At 44.2% G+C, this 18747-nt stretch overlaps 1 protein-coding gene across 2 annotated transcripts in view; it reads left to right on the forward strand.

Annotated features, from left to right (window-relative positions):
• LOC121575213 (SLIT-ROBO Rho GTPase-activating protein 3) overlaps window positions 1-18747 on the forward strand; it is a 112140-nt gene that overhangs the window by 86476 nt on the left and 6917 nt on the right. Inside the window, exons 12-19 of one of the 2 annotated variants that reach the window (XM_041888172.2) lie at window positions 666-768; window positions 1862-1922; window positions 2622-2699; window positions 2931-3065; window positions 3875-3980; window positions 5044-5271; window positions 6100-6173; window positions 12743-12923. In XM_041888172.2, coding sequence (XP_041744106.2) covers window positions 666-768; window positions 1862-1922; window positions 2622-2699; window positions 2931-3065; window positions 3875-3980; window positions 5044-5271; window positions 6100-6173; window positions 12743-12923 — 966 coding nt within the window. Of the gene's footprint in view, window positions 1-665; window positions 769-1287; window positions 1319-1861; window positions 1923-2621; window positions 2700-2930; window positions 3066-3874; window positions 3981-5043; window positions 5272-6099; window positions 6174-12742; window positions 12924-18747 lie in introns of both variants that reach the window. The other variant, XM_041888173.2, reaches the window with a different exon arrangement.

Genomic DNA, 18747 nt, shown 5'->3' on the forward strand with positions numbered 1-18747 from the left:
TAATACAAACCTAAGCATCATGTGTTGCAACAATGAGCAGAATGGTTGAGGCTGTGTTTAGAGTTCTGTCTGGATGGCAGAGAGGATAGTGCAGTATGTGTCACTGATCTGTCTGTCTCTGGGAAGGGCTTCAGGACCGCAGTGCAGATGGATCAGGAATGCTGGGTAGCTGTTAGTGTGTGTGCGGGTGGGTGGGATAACCTGAACTATCAGCAGGTGTGCTTGATTTTATTAGCTCTGGTTAATAATGTTTACATTAAGCTATACATTTGGAGTCAAGTTTTCAATACGTCAGTCAGAGTGGGTTTTATAAGGGACCCGACGCCTCCGGCCATACAGCCCCTCAGGACCTCCCAGCAGCAAAGCCCAGCCTAGCACTGTTTAGGGGTTCATTACAGGGCATAGCCTTTCAGCTTTAAATAACACACACCAGTAATAAAACGTCTCGTTTTGGTTAAATGTTCAACATTTGGATGTGGATCACTTCCTCCTGCCTACACACATTTCCTCTTGATAAACAGAGTACAGGGGGATATTTGGGAAGGCGGAAGTCAGGGCTATTGAGAGATGATGTTTTCATACCTGCATTTCAGCCTTGCGTGTTCGTTGTACTGTTTCACAGCATATGGTGTTTTTGTTCCCCTCCTCACCGGCCATCTCCCCAGGCCCCCCACTCTCCCCCCTAAACCACAGAAAATGCGGAAGCCTAGGCCGCGCTCAGTCTATAACCATAAGCTGTTTAACGGCAATATGGAGACCTTCATCAAGGTACCCCACCCCCCGCTCATTCACACTGGGTTGTGTGAATGAGCTACCCTGTGGGGCTGGAGGAGGAGGGCCGCTAGGGCCCACTCTCTCCCTCTCTCTCGCTCTTCCTGCTCACTGCTCTCCCTCATCCTGTAACCACTGTCTTTAACCTCACCTCCACTTCCTCTCCTCCCATGGCTCTGACGATGCACACAGACAGGGTGGCAGTGGGTTAGTGTCTCCCTATTCTGTCAGATGTAGCAGTAGCACAGATTCTCCTCTGCTTATCCTCAGACGTGAGGATACTGCTTATCATAGTCCCCATAATGGCTCTGCAGAGATCCCTGTGCTAGTTGATTCCCTCAATGCACCCACATCTCACTGCATCTCAAGCCATCCCAGTGGCCCCTGACCTGTGCTTATCCTCCAGGCCTACGGAGGAGGCTCTTTCTGTCTATCTGTCATCTGTGCTTCTCTAACTGTGTTGCCTCTCTGCCTCCCTTCCTCTGCACCTCCTTGCTGTGCTGCTTTCTGTCCCAGGGGAAGACGGAATGCCCGTACCCGCAACCAGGTACTATCAGTGGGGGGGTGGTAGGATGGGAGGTAGGGCGCGTGGCACGGTGCTGTAGAGTGGGCCTAATGAAAACTATTACACGAATAGCTCTACATGCTGATTTCTGCTTTCCTCCACACGTAGTCATACTAATGAGCTCCAAAAGCATGTCACTGCTGCTCCACTTGTTTCATGACTATTTGCTTGCTGTAACAGGGGGCTGTGAATAGTAATGGTTTCTATCTGTCATTTTAATGCTGCTCATATAAATGTTGGTGGACACTGCTGTTTATGAAGCCATCAGGAAGAGGCATTTGTTTCTTTATGGCGGGGTGCAGGGCAGGCCTAGAATAATCAATGCTTTGCCTCTTCTTTTAGAATAATGTGAAGTAAGGCCTAATTGGTTGTTATATACAGTATGCTGAAACGTTTTTTTATTATGCAGTGCTGCTTCACATAAACAACAGAATCTATCAATATGGACAGTATAGTATTTGTGGTTAAAAGTTCTCTAGTCACTGTATAAGTGTCAGTCTTACTATTGCCATGATTTGCTTTCAGGATTCAGGTCAACCTATTCCTCTTGTGGTTGAGAGCTGTATTCGACACATCAATTTGTATGGTAAGTCTACTAAAATCACACCTTACTGATGGCTTCTACCATTGGACTGTATTCAAGGGTATTCAAAACACCAGTAGACAGCTGTGAACTCCACTGTGAACACTTCATATCTCATAATAGATGACAGAACCTCTGAGTAGAGGTAATCCATTTACTAAAACATCTCCAGGTGTTGAGACAAACCTGCTATGATTTAACACCTCAGCCCCATGTGCTCTCAGCTTGAATATAGAATAACGTGACAGGAGCGTGGCAGCACATCACACATAGGGACTTCTGACAGGACCCTTGGTCTTTGTTTACTAAATCAGTCCAATCTTCCCTTCCTCCCTCCTCATATCTTCATCCTTCTGTCCACCTCCACATCTGACTCCAGCCAAAGTGGTGTAGCCTCCAGGCCTGTAACCCCCTCCCCTCCCCTCCCCTCCCCTCCCCGCCACGCCCCCTCCATTCCCTACCCCCCTAGACCTAATGAAACCCCCACAAACTGATTAGGGGTTCTCTAACAAAAACCATATGCGGCAGACTGACCGAGGGGCCCTCTCTTGGAAGAAAAGAAAACACACGTCCCTTCACCACTAAATTATATTTCCTGCTCTCTGTTGTGTGTTTTCCATTGGTCTTTCATATAGCGGCCGTTTGGGTGTGGGGATAATGGTGGGCTCAGACTCAGTATTATGTTTCTATGTCTTGTTGCAGGGCTCCAGCAGCAGGGCATATTCCGTGTCCCTGGATCCCAGGTGGAGGTCAATGATATTAAAAACTCATTTGAGAGAGGTAGGTCCCCGTGAGATTGGTGGTAATTGGTAATAGATTAGATTTCTGTTTTTCTCCTACAGCTCAGGATCAATAACATGACAAACCCATTGAATTTCAGACATACAGTATATACCTATTATTTTCTATAATATAACATCTACGTGTAGCAAGCAATCAACTGATTCAGTTCTGTTGCAGTGGTCAGATGCTCCAAACTAATAACTCTACTCTGCTTTATTGTTTTGTTAGGTGAAGACCCATTGATTGACGACCAGAATGAACATGACATCAACTCAGTGGCAGGGGTCCTCAAGCTGTACTTCAGGGGCCTGGAGAACCCTCTGTTCCCCAAGGAACGCTTCCTGGACCTCATTTCTACTATCAGTGAGTAGACTCTAAAGCCCACTGGTGCCCCTACCTTACACTGTTGGTCAATGTAGTAAATGTGTTCAGGGTAACTGAAATGGTACCATAACCCTACCCATCTGGGTGGTGAAATAGCACCATTGGGGCTACGGTACAGTACATGCCTTTTGGATTATTCACCGTCAGTCACTGAGTAGAGATAGAATCAGAATAGAAGAGAGAGAAGCCAACCTCCGGCTCCAAAGATACATCATCACTCCCCACCACAACACCCTAATCCCACTGCTTTATGGGAGGGGTAAGGTAGGGACGAGAGGCACACAGCGCAGCATATGGAAACAATCTCAACACCATGGCTGTCTGCCTGCCCATGATTTAATAGAAACCCAATAGGAAGAGAGGAGCGAGGGGGCCACATCAGTCTACTAACTGAGCACAGCTTTGCAGTATTTCCCCCCTGCTCCAGATAGCCCAGTCACTCAAATCACCATATCCTCTGGTTTAAATGAGGTGGGGATATCTATTAATGATAGAAGTGTTTGTGTTGTCATTACTGTACCCTCAGTATGACTGCCAGCCCCCTGATAAGGTCGGCTCATTCTGTATATTCAATAGATCATGGTGGTGTAATGGAGCATAATGTTCCCCTGTATTAATATGTCATGTTTTTCTTTTCCTCTCATTAATCCCAGTGCCAGGTGGTGTAATGACTCTTTACATTTTTTAAACATTTTAGTCATTTAGCAGACGCTCTTATCCAGAGCAACTTACAGTTAGTGAGTGCATATTAACTGCATTTGACTCTCTCTTCTCCTCCTCTGATTCAGAACTGGAGTCTGGAGCTGAGAGAGCGCATCACGTCCAGCAGATTATTGTGACTCTTCCTCGCACCGTCATCATCGTCATGAGATACCTGTTCGCTTTCCTCAATCAGTAAGTCGGCCATATTGACATAACAAGTCAAGTTTTACAGTCCTCTGTTGTTGAATAGAGTCCTTATACCAGAGTACCTATACACTAAGGGCATACAGTATAACAGGATGGGGTAAAAGTCTGAAATTATAACTTTTATACACCTTTCAGAGTCACTGTATTGCACTAAATCAGCAAAACTTGTGAATCTCTGTTTCAGCAGTCAGAGGAAATGGCATTACTTTCCAAAGAGTTATTGAACAGCCCTACTGTTCACGTCCTATTTATTACCGCGTATGTCGGCAGCGCTTTAGAACTTATTTACGGGCCCACTCGGAAAGTCATCCCTCAACCCAGTAATATACCTGCCCTGTTTTATTGGACTGTTATTTTATACTCATTTTGCTTGGTTCCCCTGCAGAACAAAGAGTTTGATTCCACATCCTGACTTTTATCTCTGTGTTTGATACCCCCCACAGACAGAGTTTGTCTCTGGGCCAGCTGTAGGTCTTTACTGCTCCACATCACTCTGCTCTGATTATGAGTGTGAAGGTACTGTAGGCCTGGTACCTAACTGGGATGCTGCTGGAAGGAAGGATGGTCTCATTGCACCCTAAACCAGGAAGGCTTATTAATAGGCCTGTTAAACTGTGAAGTTATAAGGGCAGGCTTGTTAAGGCTGGATGGGTGTGGGAATCTAGGCGACAACTAAACAGGGAGACTGAGGAATGTGCTAGCTAAGCTGGGATGTTGGGGGTTAAGGTAACTAATGGGAGGGGGTTTAAGGATGTACTCACTAAGCTGTGGTCGAAGACTGATGCCAAGTCAACATGGAGCTGTCTTTAGGTAGTAGAGGAGATTATGCAGATCTCAACTCCCTGTAGAGTCTAGAGTCTACAGTCCAGACTCAACCTTATTTATAGAAGGGAACTCAATAAGCATTTGGGAAACGTACAACTTCTATTGGCAAACAAATAACTATAAATACGTTTAAAATGGAATCACCCGTCAGATATTCACCTCATAATTCAAACACGACCTAATGGTTCACCCCACTCACTCAAACCTCATCCCTTCCCTCCAGCCTGTCCCAGTACAGTGATGAGAACATGATGGATCCCTATAACCTGGCTATCTGCTTCGGCCCCACCCTGATGCCCATACCCGACGGACAGGACCCTGTAGCCATCCAGGCACACGTCAATGAGGTCATCAAGACCATCATCATCCACAACGAGGTCATCTTCCCCAGCCACCGCGAGCTGGACGGGCCGGTCTATGAGAAGTGCATGACTGGAGGAGAGGAGTACTGGTGAGTAGTAGCTAGACCTGGGAGGTCAACACCTTTAAGACAAGCACTGAAGACATACAGTATGGCTAAGGCTAAAGCAGTAATACTGAACTTGTGTAACCCTGGGTTTAGCACCAGGATCGAGCATATGGTGTGATCTCACCCATACAACATCTACATTATAACCCTGCTTGATAATGTGGTGAGAAGAGGGGAATTTAGAGTGTAGTAGATTTGAAGATGCTAAGATAATTGCTATAAAGCATTATTGCATTAACACTCCTAAGGGGTGGTATTTTCTTCAGCACATGCTTTTACAGACAGTGTTTAGATATAATACCCTAAGATAATTACTTTTATCTAGTGGCTAGAAATGTAGAATGGTATAAATTACTTAAAGAGCCAATCTGTCTGGAAGGATGCATTATGTAACTGTTTAAATTGTATTTTCTCTTTGTTGCCTTTTATTCCATTTTTCGTGATACAGATGCTCCAAAGTAAATGTAGAACTGAATATTTCTAGTGCACAGACTCCAATAATACTGCTTGTGGACGTTTTGTATATCAAAACTCACAGGGATGGCTTACAAGCCAGCATGTATAGTTAAATTAATACCTCACCTGGAGCTGGTCCAAACTAACATGTAGCTGATACTTCCTGGAGAAATATGCTGATATAAATACCCCCTAGTTCAATTAATCCTTTACTTTGGAACAGATCCAAGTATGACCTGTAACTCATCTTTCCTGAAGGAGGCATTAGTTTAGATAAGTTAACCTATGCATGTGTTGTGGGTGTGTCTGAGTTGACCATTGATTGACTGTCCATCTCGCTCTCTCTGTCCACAGTGACAGCCCCCACAGTGAGCCAGGCACCATCGATGAGGCTGACAATGGGACTGAGCCACACACCAGTGATGACGGTCAGTAACATGGGGTTCCTTTACTTCTTCAGACACTCTGTAGAGGAACTGTTTGGGTGATTGATTAAGATAAATGTGTTGTAGCTAGCTGGCTACACAGCTAATCTTAATTAAACAGTTGGCTGTTGCAGAACTCCAAAAGCGTGTGTTGTTTCCCTCGCCTTCCTTCTGTTGTCTGCCGTTTCACTAGCTACTCTATGTGTTGTGTTTGGTTTTGTAACTGAACTGCTGTTTAGCCATGTGGTCATACTTTACACTACTAAAGTATGACATAACAGCATAGTCTGTTCTGTCTATGTTAAAGATGGAGGGTTGGTTGTGTCTGGTAGCCCTGCTGTCTGTCTGTCTGCCTCCCCAGGAAGGTACTCTGCTGTGTACTGCAGCACTGTAGTTCTGTGTCTGTACTGGACCTCCCATTATAATTGAGATACGATGCAGAAACAGCCAATGTACTGTAGCCGTGGGTTAACGTTCAGCTTAATATATACAGGATGTAATTCATGCAATGAGCCGTTCAGTATTAAAGCAGTGAGTCAGACCAGGGGCAGTGATTTATCTATGTACCTCTAGATGTCTCCAATAGAGACGGACAGATTGATCTGTAATATCAATTACAACAGCAGATTAATCATACATTTGAGCTGATGAGCCCTTGATATAAGGTTATAAAAGTTTGTTTTAAGGTTGTATGTGGTTGTTTCGAAGCCAGAGGTATTGCGTGTGATGGTTGGATGTGCTCAGTATGAATGTGATCTGGAGTGTAAGAAGGCTGTATAGATGGAGGTGCCCTGAGCGCTGACTGACCTTATTCTGTGTGTTCTTCAGACTGAAGGAGAGAACTAGGCACAGCTCAGACTGTGACAGCTTAGGGCTGCAAAGGAGCACATCATGCTTGAAGCCGGAGACAAGGTTGTGTGTACATTGTTGGCAACCCCCACCTCTCTCATCTCTCTCTCTCTCTTGCTCGCTCTCGCTCTCTCTCTCTACCTCCCCATGTAGCTCTCTCTCTTTCTCTCTCTCGCTCTCTCTCTACCTCCCCTTGTAGCACCCTTTCACTCTTATTCTCTCTCATCTCTTTCTTCAGCAGTAGTAAACAGGTCCCATGGGACTTCCTCCTTTGTGCCTTTGTATTTTCTTGGTTCTCCTCATAGCCCTGACAGAATAATTTGGCTAAAACTAAACATACTCTGAAAACCAAAACACTAGTCAGTCACAACACCAGAGATACTTCTGGCTCTCAATGGGCAGGCCCAAGTGTATTGCTGTATGCTAGGCTAGGCTAGGGTAACAATATCGGGGAGCCCCATCTGTAGGGATGGGTGTGTCAGTAATGAGTGCTGACACCCTCCCCAGCCCTCTGAACCAAACAGCAGAACAAAGGCTGACTGCCCCCCACAGCTCTGCCTGTAGAGAGCTGGGAGGAGAGGAGAGTACAGAGGCACAGCCAGGCAGGGCAGGGCCCTTGGCGCTGGATCGTGGTCTCCCTCTGTTTAATTAGTATGCTTGGAGAGAATGAGAGTCACATGGTCCTGTCTTGGCTCTTCTCAGACCTGAGGCGATGCTGCCCTCAACAGCCCGGCCCTCAAACCGAGCCTAGAGACATGGCCACACAGCACATGGCCGCACAGACACAACAACACTTTCTAGCTGAAGCTAGAACTAAAGGACTACATGAATACTATATAAATCAGAGAACCACAATGTGGGCCTAGTTTGACTGTTGTGGCCTTCAGCTTGTATGTTGATTCTGAGTATTTGTTCTTTATTGGAGAACAACAGAGTCATATTGTGATGATCACAGGGACCTTTCCCTTACTGCAGACAGACAGACATACAGTTGAAGTCGGAAGTTTACATACACTTAGGTTGGAGTCATTAAAACTCGTTTTTCAACCACTCCACAAATGTCTTGTTAACAAACTATAGTTTTGGCAAGTCGGTTAGGACATCAACTTTGTGCATGACACAAGTCATTTTTCCAACAATTGTTTACAGACAGATTATTTCACTTATAATTCACTGTACCACAATTCCAGTGGGTCAGAAGTTTACATACACTAAGTCGAATGTGCCTTTAAACAGCTTGGAATGTTCCAGAAAATGATGTCATGGCTTTAGAAGCTTCTGATAGGCTAATTGACATCATTTGAGTCAATTGGAGGTGTACCTGTGGATGTATTTCAAGGCCTACCTTCAAACTTAGTGCCTCTTTGCTTGACATCACAGGAAAATCAAAAGAAATCAGCCAAGACCTCAGAAAAAAAATGGTAGACCTCCACAAGTCTGGTTCAACCTTGGGAGCAAGCTCCAAACGCCTGAAGGTACCACGTTCATCTGTACAAACAATAGTATGCAAGTATAAACACCATGGGACCACGCAGCTGTCATACCACTCAGGAAGGAGATGCGTTCTGTCTTCTAGAGATGAACGTACTTTGGTGCGAAAAGTGCAAATCAAGCCCATAACAACAGCAAAGGACCTTGTGAAGATGCTGGAGGAAACAGGTACAAAAGTATCTATATCCACAGTAAAACGAGTCCTTTATCGACATAACCTGAAAGGCCGCTCAACAAGGAAGAAGCCACTGCTCCAAAACCACTATAAAAAAGCCATACTACAGTTTGGAACTGCACATGGGGACACAGATCGTACTTTTTGGAGAAATATCCTCTGGTCTGATGAAACAAAAATAGAACTGTTTGGCCATAATGACCATCGTTATGTTTGGAGGAAAAAGGGGGTAGCTTGCGAGCAGAAGAACACCATCCCAACCGTGAATCACGGGGGTGGCAGCATCATGCTGTGGGGGTGCTTTGCTGCAAGAGGGACTGGTGCACTTCACAAAATAGATGGCATTAGTTGGTAGAGCATGGCGCTTGCAACGCCAGGGTTGTGGGTTAGATTCCCATGGGGGACCAGTATGAAAAAATGAATGCACTCACTTAACTGTAAGTCGCTCTGGATAAGAGCAGCTGCTAAATGACTAAAATGTGAATGTGAAAAAATGGGTCTTCCAAATGGACAATGACCCCAAGCATACTTCCAAAGTTGTGGCAAAATGGCTTAAGGACAACAAAGTCAAGGTATTGGAGTGGCCATCACAAAGACCTGACCTCAATCCTATAGAAAATGTGTGGGCAGAACTGAAAAAGCGTGTGCGAGCAAGGAGGCCTACAAACCTGACTCAGTTACACCAGCTCTGTCAGGAGGCGTGGGCCAAAATGAAAGAAATAAAAGCTTAAATAAATAATTATCTCTACTATTATTATGACATGTCACAATCTTAAAATGAAGTGGTGATCCTAACTGACCTAAGACAGGGAATTTTTACTAGGATTAAATGTCAGGAATTGTGAAAAACTGAGTTGAAATGTATTTGGCTAAGGTGTATGTAAACTTCCGACTTCAACTGTACAGGTAACTGCCAAAATAAACATAAAGTGTCTTAATAGGGCGTTTGGCCACCACGAGCCACCAGAACAGCTTCAATGCGCCTTGTCTGGAACTCTACTGGAGGGATGCGACACCATTCTTCCACGAGAAATTCCATCATTTGGTGTTTTGTTGATGGTGGTGGAAAACGCTGTCACAGGCGCCACTTCAGAATCGCCCATAAGTGTTCAATTTAGTTGAGATCTGGTGACTGAGACACACACACCCTTTAAACTGTTCTTTAAACCCCCTATGCTCCTTTGAAACGCCTCTTTTAAAGCCATGGTAACCAAAATAAGCATGATGGGATGTTAACTGCTTAATTAACTCAGGAACCAAACCTGTGTGGAAGCACATGCTTTCAATATACTTTGTATCCCTCATTTACTGAAATGTTTCCTTTGTTTTGGCAGTTACCTGTACATGTGTTATTGTGTTTCTGAGGAAGAGAGCGAGCGCTCTATTTAAGTGGTCTAAAAGCCTTAGGCTGAATCTACTCTTGGAACGAGGGGGACAAAGAGAGACAATGTTACCCTGTCTCTGTCCTTCTATCTCGCTCTCGCTCTCTCTCTCGCTCGCTCTCTCCTCCCTTTTCCTCCTCTCTCCTTCTCCTCTCTTCTCCTCCTCTTCCTCCCTCGCTCTCCCTGTCTCTGTAGATAATTTCACCCCTGGATGGAGCTCCTAATGTAACTGATTGGGCTTTCTGGTTGGCTTGGAGATTTCCTGCTGGGAGACGATTTATTTTATACATGTGCTTAACCCCCGGCTGACTCCTGCTCTGTCTGTCTGTCTGGTCTGGGCCATAGAGACACAATGAGGCGTGGCTGTAGTACCAGTGGCCAAGGCCATCCTGCCACGTACAAACACACCTCCTCCGCCCAGTCAGGGAAATCTAGATGGGAAATCTGACAGCCTGGGGACTAGCTTAGATCCCTTTTTATTTTGAACACTCACTAAATGTGCATATCTCTATGGGACATGTCCCCAAGCAAAAATTAGTTTCTCTAGGTTGCATGTGTCATCAGGCTCTTTGTGTGATTGATATCAGCTTGGACGCAGGGTGTGTGCGTGGGCATGCGTCCGTGCGTGCGTAGCAATACCTCCCCCTCACCCGGTCATACCCCCTCCCCTGGCACCGTCCCTGTGGGATAGAGGGCTTGTAGCAGAGACAGGTCTTCTAATCTCCTCTGGTCCAGTGTTGAATGGGGACTGATGTTTGCTAACGGACAAATAGAGCCTGTGCCTTTGTGTGTCTGTTCTATCAAGAGGCTGGCAACATCATGAAGGTTGGTTATTCTGGCTATTGGTGTGTGCTCAGTGTGTGAGTAGTTTGGTGTGTTGGGACCCATAATGCCATTAAAGGACCAAGTCATTGGATTTAATGTGTTGTCAACCATTCTACTAGCTGTTAGGATAGTAGTGTTCCCTGATCAGAATACAGTGTTACCCTTGAGCAGAGTTGTGATGTCCTCATTGGTGGCACTGGTGTTGATTGCACAGCAAATTCTCCAGTTTTAAATCAACACTGACAGTGTTAAATTTAACACTGGGCAGGTGTCTATACAGGTCCACACTTTTCAGTGTTAAATTAACACTGCTTAGTTCTGACGCTGTTACACTTTGTCAGTGTTAGGGAATTAACACTTTTAGGGTTATGCAATAACACCACATGTTGTATTTTGAACCATTACGCAAAGAGGTCCGTATCTCTTGACGAGGTCGCTCGTGTTGGATAAAGGACATTTGTTAGTGACAGAGACATGGTTGTTGAATTCATTCATTTTCAGTCCTGTGGACTTCACCAAGTGAGTTCCTACTGGAGGCGAATGTTATCATTAAAATTAAACTCTTTAGGACAATAAATTATACATCGTAAGGCCTGCTGTGTTAGGAACCTCCTGGTTTCCAGGGCACATCAGGCCTGCAAGTCACGTTATGCAGCCTTGCAAAGTGATGTGTAATTCCTATTGGAATCCAGCCAGAGTTAGGAAATCCAATAAGTTGGAATTTTTATTCACCCGCAACCTGCACTCAGAATGACTGTCAGGGTTAGGAACATTGTAAGGAGACTACCTAAACCATTTAAACTGGAACAACCATTTCAGTAACGGGTGCAACAAATCTAACTAACTGATTGGATTAGTTTAGAAAAATGCATGTCATTTATATTTGTGTCACATAAGATTAATAAATCAATCAATGTACACAGATATGAAAAACAATCCAGAAAAATGTCTACTTGCAGTAGAGCATGCTGTGAAATCTGTTAAAGATGGGCGTGGTTTTGATGGGACTGTTTTACTCTCCACAGAGTAAAACTGACCCAATCACACTCTCACACTCAACACTGGTTATTAACATCAACACCGGGGCTATTTTACACCACTGAGTGTTAATTTCACACTTACAGTATGAAAATGTATGCACTCGCTAACTGTAAGTCGCTCTGGATAAGAGCGTCTGCTAAATGACTAAAATGTAAATGTAAAATTTAACTCCTGAATCAACACTAGAAATGTTACACTGAAACATCAACACTAGGTAACACTGGCCAATTAGCTGTGTGGAACTCAATGACGGCTCATCTTCAACTCACAACAATGCTTGGAATCTAAGTGTATCACTCAAACAGTATAACCATCCCCTCTGTTAGAGAGTATAGTTTATATTGTAATGCTGCATCTCATTCTATTTATCTTCAACTCAGATATTCCCTCTTCTCCCTCTCGCTCTTTGTCTCTCAGATACTCCTGTGTTTGATTTGAGGGTCTGAAGAACAAACTCAGCCATTAAATTGAGCCCCCAGGCAATCACAACTCTGTCTGGAGAAGTAGTGTACTCTACTGTACTGTGGAATTGATCACAGACCACAGAGACCTGAGGCCATTGTCTGAGAACATGAAGACATGCTCTCATTGTTTGGCCACATGGTTTAGGTCTTAGTAATTAGAGCAAGGGGCTCCTTATTTCTATTAATGAACTCGGTGAAGCAGCTGGATTGGGTCACACTCATACACAGGTCAGGCTACTCTGTCCACACATCTCAATGGGGTGTGAGATATGTTATAACACCTGGAAATGAAGCTGGTCCAGGTTGTGACTGATTTTTCTCTCCCTTTGTTCTTTATGTCCACAGAGATGGAGCAGATTGAGGCCATAGCTAAGTTTGACTATGTGGGGCGCACCCCCCGGGAGCTGTCCTTTAAGAAGGGGGCGTCGCTGCTGCTGTACCACCGCGCCTCTGAGGACTGGTGGGAGGGCCGGCACAACGGTGTGGACGGACTGATCCCACATCAGTACATAGTGGTGCAGGACCTGTGAGTAACAACCATTCATAAACATGATCCTTCAGTCAGTTAATCAGGTGTTTTCCTCAACAATTGTCCCTCTCTAAAGGGATATAAAGCGGGGAGTAATTTAATGTGGCAGGTGTATCAAAAGCTTTCTCTTGTCTTTGATGTCGTTAGCCACACATCAATAACACTCATGGAAGATCCTTGACTGAATATCACAAAGGCACAAATAAATAATTCAAATCATTCCTGATATGTTAGCTCAAAGACACCTCACTGACAATTGCACCTTTAGTGGTAACACTATTAAATATGGATTTGATGTCAGTCAATGAGGCAGAAGTAAAGATGCTAAAGAGAAGGCCAAAGCGTGCTTTAAGTTTACAACTCTAATTAATTAATTGAAAACACCCTCAGATAGGAATTCCTGGTATAAATGTACGCAATCATTTAAAAGATGAGCCACTTAGTATACAATTATAGTTTTCCTGTGAAACTCTTCTCCACTTTCTCCTCCCTCCTTAATCCTCCACCTCCTCCCCCTCCCTCTCTGCAGACAACTTTGTCAACTACTTTGAAAAACAGGTTGACGACATCCACTCCTCATTCACTCAGCCTACTGAGTCCACTGATCCCACTCACACAGAACTACCCTACGCCTTGACCTCTTTCTCCCCTCTCTCTCCAGATGCGACTAGTGATGTCCAGCCGCCCAACAACCTGCCCACTTGACCCCATCCCCTCCTCCCTTTTCCAGACAATCTCTGGAGACCTCCCATTCCTCTCTTCCCTCATCAACTCATCCCTTACCACTGGCTGCATCCCCTCTGACTTCAAGATGGCCAGAGTCGCTCCCCTCCTCAAGAAACCAAAACTCGACCCCTCTGATGTAAAAAAACAAAGACCGGTATCCCTCCTTTCTTTCCTTTCTAAAACACAGTGTGCTGTCTCTGGCCAACTCTCTCGTTATCTCTCTCAGAACAATCTTCTTGACCCTAACCAGTCATGCTTTAAGGCGGACACCGTAAACCATCAGATCCTCATTCCCACCCTCTCAGGGTTGGGCGTCTCACTTGACAGGTCGTTCCTACCTGGCAGGTCAGTTTTACCAGGTGGTGTGGAGAGGATCTGTCTCTGCACCATGTGCTCTCACTACTGACTAGGTAGTGCTGAGCGATTAACCAACATTTTGTTGACCAACATCAGTTCAATTACTTGAATTGCATTTAGTTCGTTTTTTGTGAGCCCAATGCACCGTTTCTCGAAATCAAATAATTCACGAGAGAAATCAAGTCAAGAACTAAGTGGGACACTGGGGTGAAGGGAGTTGTAGTTTTCATTAAACAAATATTCAACCTAGTTCAGCGCAGAAACGTGGTAATTAACTACAATGACCATAATCCATTGCGCCTTTTTCCGTCTCGGACAGAGATGGATACACTTTTACGCCTGCTACGTTAGGTTAGATACACACAGACCGCATGAGAGAGGAGTGTACAGAACACAAAGACGAGAGAGAGGGATAGAGACAGTTTGTGAAAGTATGCCTTTTTGACTTTGAAGAACTAGTCAAATGGTTTGCCAGACAGCTCTGACAAACTAGCCTATACAGTATGGGGAGCACGAGATAACGTTGGCTGGCTGGCTGGCTGCTACTGCCTGAGCAGAGATGAGATGATGACTTTAAGTAATTAAAAATAATAGTCATCAAATATAAACAAAGTAATATATACAACTTAAATAATGTATTATTTCATAGTAGTTTCCTATTTTTCTATTGATGTCTACCCAATGTGGACCTGATCACAGACAATGAAATATTTTCAATGTATGGACACACCTACTCATTCAAGGGTTTTTCTTTATTTTTCCTATTTTCTACATTGTAGAAAGACATCAAAACTATGAAATAACACATATGGAATCATGTAGTATTTTAGATTCTTCAAAGTAGCCACGATGACAGCTTTGCACACTCTTGGCATTCTCTCAACCAGCTTCACGAGGTAGTCACCTGGAATGCTTTTCCAACAGTCTTGAAGAAGTTCCCACATATGCTGAGCACTTGTTGGCTGCTTTTCCTTCATTCTGCAGTCAAACTCATCCCAAACCATCTCAATTGGGTTGAGGCCGGGTGATTGTGGAGGCCAGGTTATAAGATGCAGCACTCCATCACTCTCTTTCACTGGTCTAATGTCCATTGCTCGTGTTTCTTGGCCCAAGCAAATCTCTTCTTATTATTGGTGTCCTTTAGTAGTGGTTTCTTTGCAGCAATTCGACCACGAAGGCCTGATTCAAGCAGTCTCCTCTGAACAGTTGATGTTGAGATGTGTCTGTTACTTGAACTCTGAGAAGCATTTATTTGGGCTGCAATTTCTGAGGCTGGTAATAATATAATAATAATATGCCATTTAGCAGACACTTTTATCCAAAGCGACTTACAGTCATGTGTGCATACATTTTTACGTATGGGTGGTCCCGGGGATCGAACCCACTACCCTGGCGTTACAAGCGCCATGCTCTACCAATTGAGCTACAGAGGACTCTAATGAACTTATCCTCTGCAGCAGAGGTAACTCTGGGTCTTCCTTTCCTGTGGCGGTCCTCATGAGAGCCAGTTTCATCATAGTGCTTGATGGTTTTTGCGACTGCACTTGAAGAAACTTCTTGACATTTTCCTGATTAACTGACCTTCATGTCTTAAAGTAATGATGGGCTGTCATTTCTCTTTGCTTATTTGAGCTGTTACAATCTATCAGCTTTCATATTGCAGATAGATTGTAACTTCCATCAATGTAATTGTCTGCATCACTTCCAATCCCCCATATGTTTTTTTTCTTCTCGCAAATATGTAACACCCTGGCTCTGGGACTCTATATGTTGAGCCAGGGTGTGTTCTTTCATTGTGGTGTATTTCTATGTTGGGAGTTCTAGGTTGTTTATTTCTATGTTGGCCTGAGTGACTCCCAATCAGAGGCAACGAGTGTCAGCTGTGGCTGGTTGTCTCTGATTGGGAGCCATATTTATACTGTCTGTTTTTCCCTTTGTGTTTGTGGGTTCTTGTTCCGTGTTGGTCTATGTTACCTAGGACGTTACGAGTCGTTTGTTGTTTTTGTTTACTGTCCGTGTTTATCGCTAATGATAAATAAACATGTTCGTTCATCACGCTGCGCCTTGGTCCTCCTCTCTTAACGACGATCGTGACAAAATATATATATATACAGTGGGGAAAAAAAGTATTTAGTCAGCCACCAATTGTGAGAGTTCTCCCACTTAAAAAGATGAGAGAGGCCTGTAATTTTCATCATAGGTACACGTCAACTATGACAGACAAAATGAGAAAAAAAAATCCAGGAAATCACATTGTAGGATTTTTAATGAATTTATTTGCAAATTATGGTGGAAAATAAGTATTTGGTCAATAACAAAAGTTTCTCAATACTTTGTTATATACCCCTTTGTTGGCAATGACACAGGTCAAACGTTTTCTGTAAGTCTTCACAAGGTTTTCACACACTGTTGCTGGTATTTTGGCCCATTCCTCCATGCAGATCTCCTCTAGAACAGTGATGTTTTGGGGCTGTCGCTGGGCAACACGGACTTTCAACTCCCTCCAAAGATTTTCTATGGGGTTGAGATCTGGAGACTGGCTAGGCCACTCCAGGACCTTGAAATGCTTCTTACGAAGCCACTCCTTCGTTGCCCGGGCGGTGTGTTTGGGATCATTGTCATGCTGAAAGACCCAGCCACGTTTCATCTTCAATGCCCTTGCTGATGGAAGGAGGTTTTCACTAAAAATCTCACGATACATGGCCCCATTCATTCTTTCCTTTACACGGATCAGTCGTCCTGGTCCCTTTGCTGAAAAACAAAGCATGATGTTTCCAAAGCATGATGTTTCCACCCCAATGCTTCACAGAAGGTATGGTGTTCTTTGGATGCAACTCAGCATTCTTTGTCCTCCAAACACGACGAGTTGAGTTTTTACCAAAAAGTTCTATTTTGGTTTCATCTGACCATATGACATTCTCCCAATCCTCTTCTGGATCATCCAAATGCACTCTAGCAAACTTCAGACGGGCCTGGACATGTACTGGCTTAAGCAGGGGGACACGTCTGGCACTGTAGGATTTGAGTCCCTGGCGGCGTAGTGTGTTACTGATGGTAGTCTTTGTTACTTTGGTCCCAGCTCTCTGCAGGTCATTCACTAGGTCCCCCCGTGTGGTTCTGGGATTTCTGCTCACCGTTCTTGTGATCATTTTGACCCCACGGGGTGAGATCTTGTGTGGAGCCCCAGATCGAGGGAGATTATTAGTGGTCTTGTATGTCTTCCATTTCCTAATAATTGCTCCCACAGTTGATTTCTTCAAACCAAGCTGCTTACCTATTGCAGATTCAGTCTTCCCAGCCTGGTGCAGGTCTACAATTTTGTTTCTGGTGTCCTTTGACAGCTCTTTGGTCTTGGCCATAGTGGAGTTTGGAGTGTGACTGTTTGAGGTTGTGGACAGGTGTCTTTTATACTGATAACAAGTTCAAACAGGTGCCATTAATACAGGTAACGAGTGGAGGACAGAGGAGCCTCTTAAAGAAGAAGTTACAGGTCTGTGAGAGCCAAAAATGCTTGTTTGTAGGTGACCAAATACTTATTTTCCACCATAATTTGCAAAAAAATTCATTAAAAATCCTACAATGTGATTTTCTGGATTTTTTTCCCTCAATTTGTCTGTCATAGTAGACGTGCACCTGTGATGAAATTTACAGGCCTCTCTCATCTTTTTAAGTGGGAGAACTTGCACAATTGGTGGCTGACTAAATACTTTTTTCCCCCACTGTATCTTCTGTATACCAACCCTACCTTGTCACAACACAACTGATTGGCTCAAACGCATTAAGAAGGAAAGAAATTCCACAAATTAACTTTTAACAAGGCACACCTGTTAAATTAAATGCATTCCAGGTGACTACCTCATGAAGCTGGTTGAGAGAATGCCAAGAGTGTGCAAAGCTGTCATCAAGGCAAAGGGTGGCTACTTTGAAGAATCTCAAATATAAAATATATTTTGATTTGTTTAACTCCTTTTTGGTTACTACATGATTCCATATGTGTTATTTCATAGTTTTGATGTCTTCACTATTATTCTACAAAGTAGAAAATAGTAGAAATAAAGAAAAACCTTTGAATGAGTAGGTGTGTCCAAACTTTTGACTGGTACTGTATATATATCGAAATCAAAATCAAAAACCGTGATTATTTTGTAATAATCTAACCGAATCAAACCGACCTCAAAAAGCACAAATCGCTCAGCACCACCCCCAGGGCTTGGTTCTAGGCCCTCTCCTCTTTTCTCTGTACACCAAGTCACTCGGCTCTGTCATATCCTCACATGGTCTCTCCTATCATTGCTATGTGGATGACACTCAACTACTCTTCTCCTTCCCCCTTTCTGACACCCAGGTGGCGACACGCATCTCCGCGTGCCTGGCAGACATCTCAGTTTGGATGTCGGCCCACCACCTCAAGTTCAGCCTCGACAGAATGGAGCTGCTCTTCCTCCTGGGGAAGGCCTGTCCACTCCAAGACCTCTCCATCGCGGTTGACAACTCCACGGTGTCCCCCTTCCAGAGTGCAAAGAACCTTGGCGTGACCCTGGACATCACCCTGTCGTTTTCTGCAAACATCAAAGCAGACTCACGGCTGCAGGCTCATAATCCAGGCACTTGTCATCTCCCGTCTAGACCAGTGGTTCCCAAACTGCCGACCACCCCACAGGGGGGGGGGGCACGTAAAAAAATACATATATATTTACAAACTCAGTCCGGCTTTAAACTTACTCTTGAAATTTGTAAT

Source organism: Coregonus clupeaformis, chromosome 10 (genome assembly GCF_020615455.1).
Source record: "Coregonus clupeaformis isolate EN_2021a chromosome 10, ASM2061545v1, whole genome shotgun sequence".
NCBI classification, from domain to species: domain Eukaryota; kingdom Metazoa; phylum Chordata; class Actinopteri; order Salmoniformes; family Salmonidae; genus Coregonus; species Coregonus clupeaformis.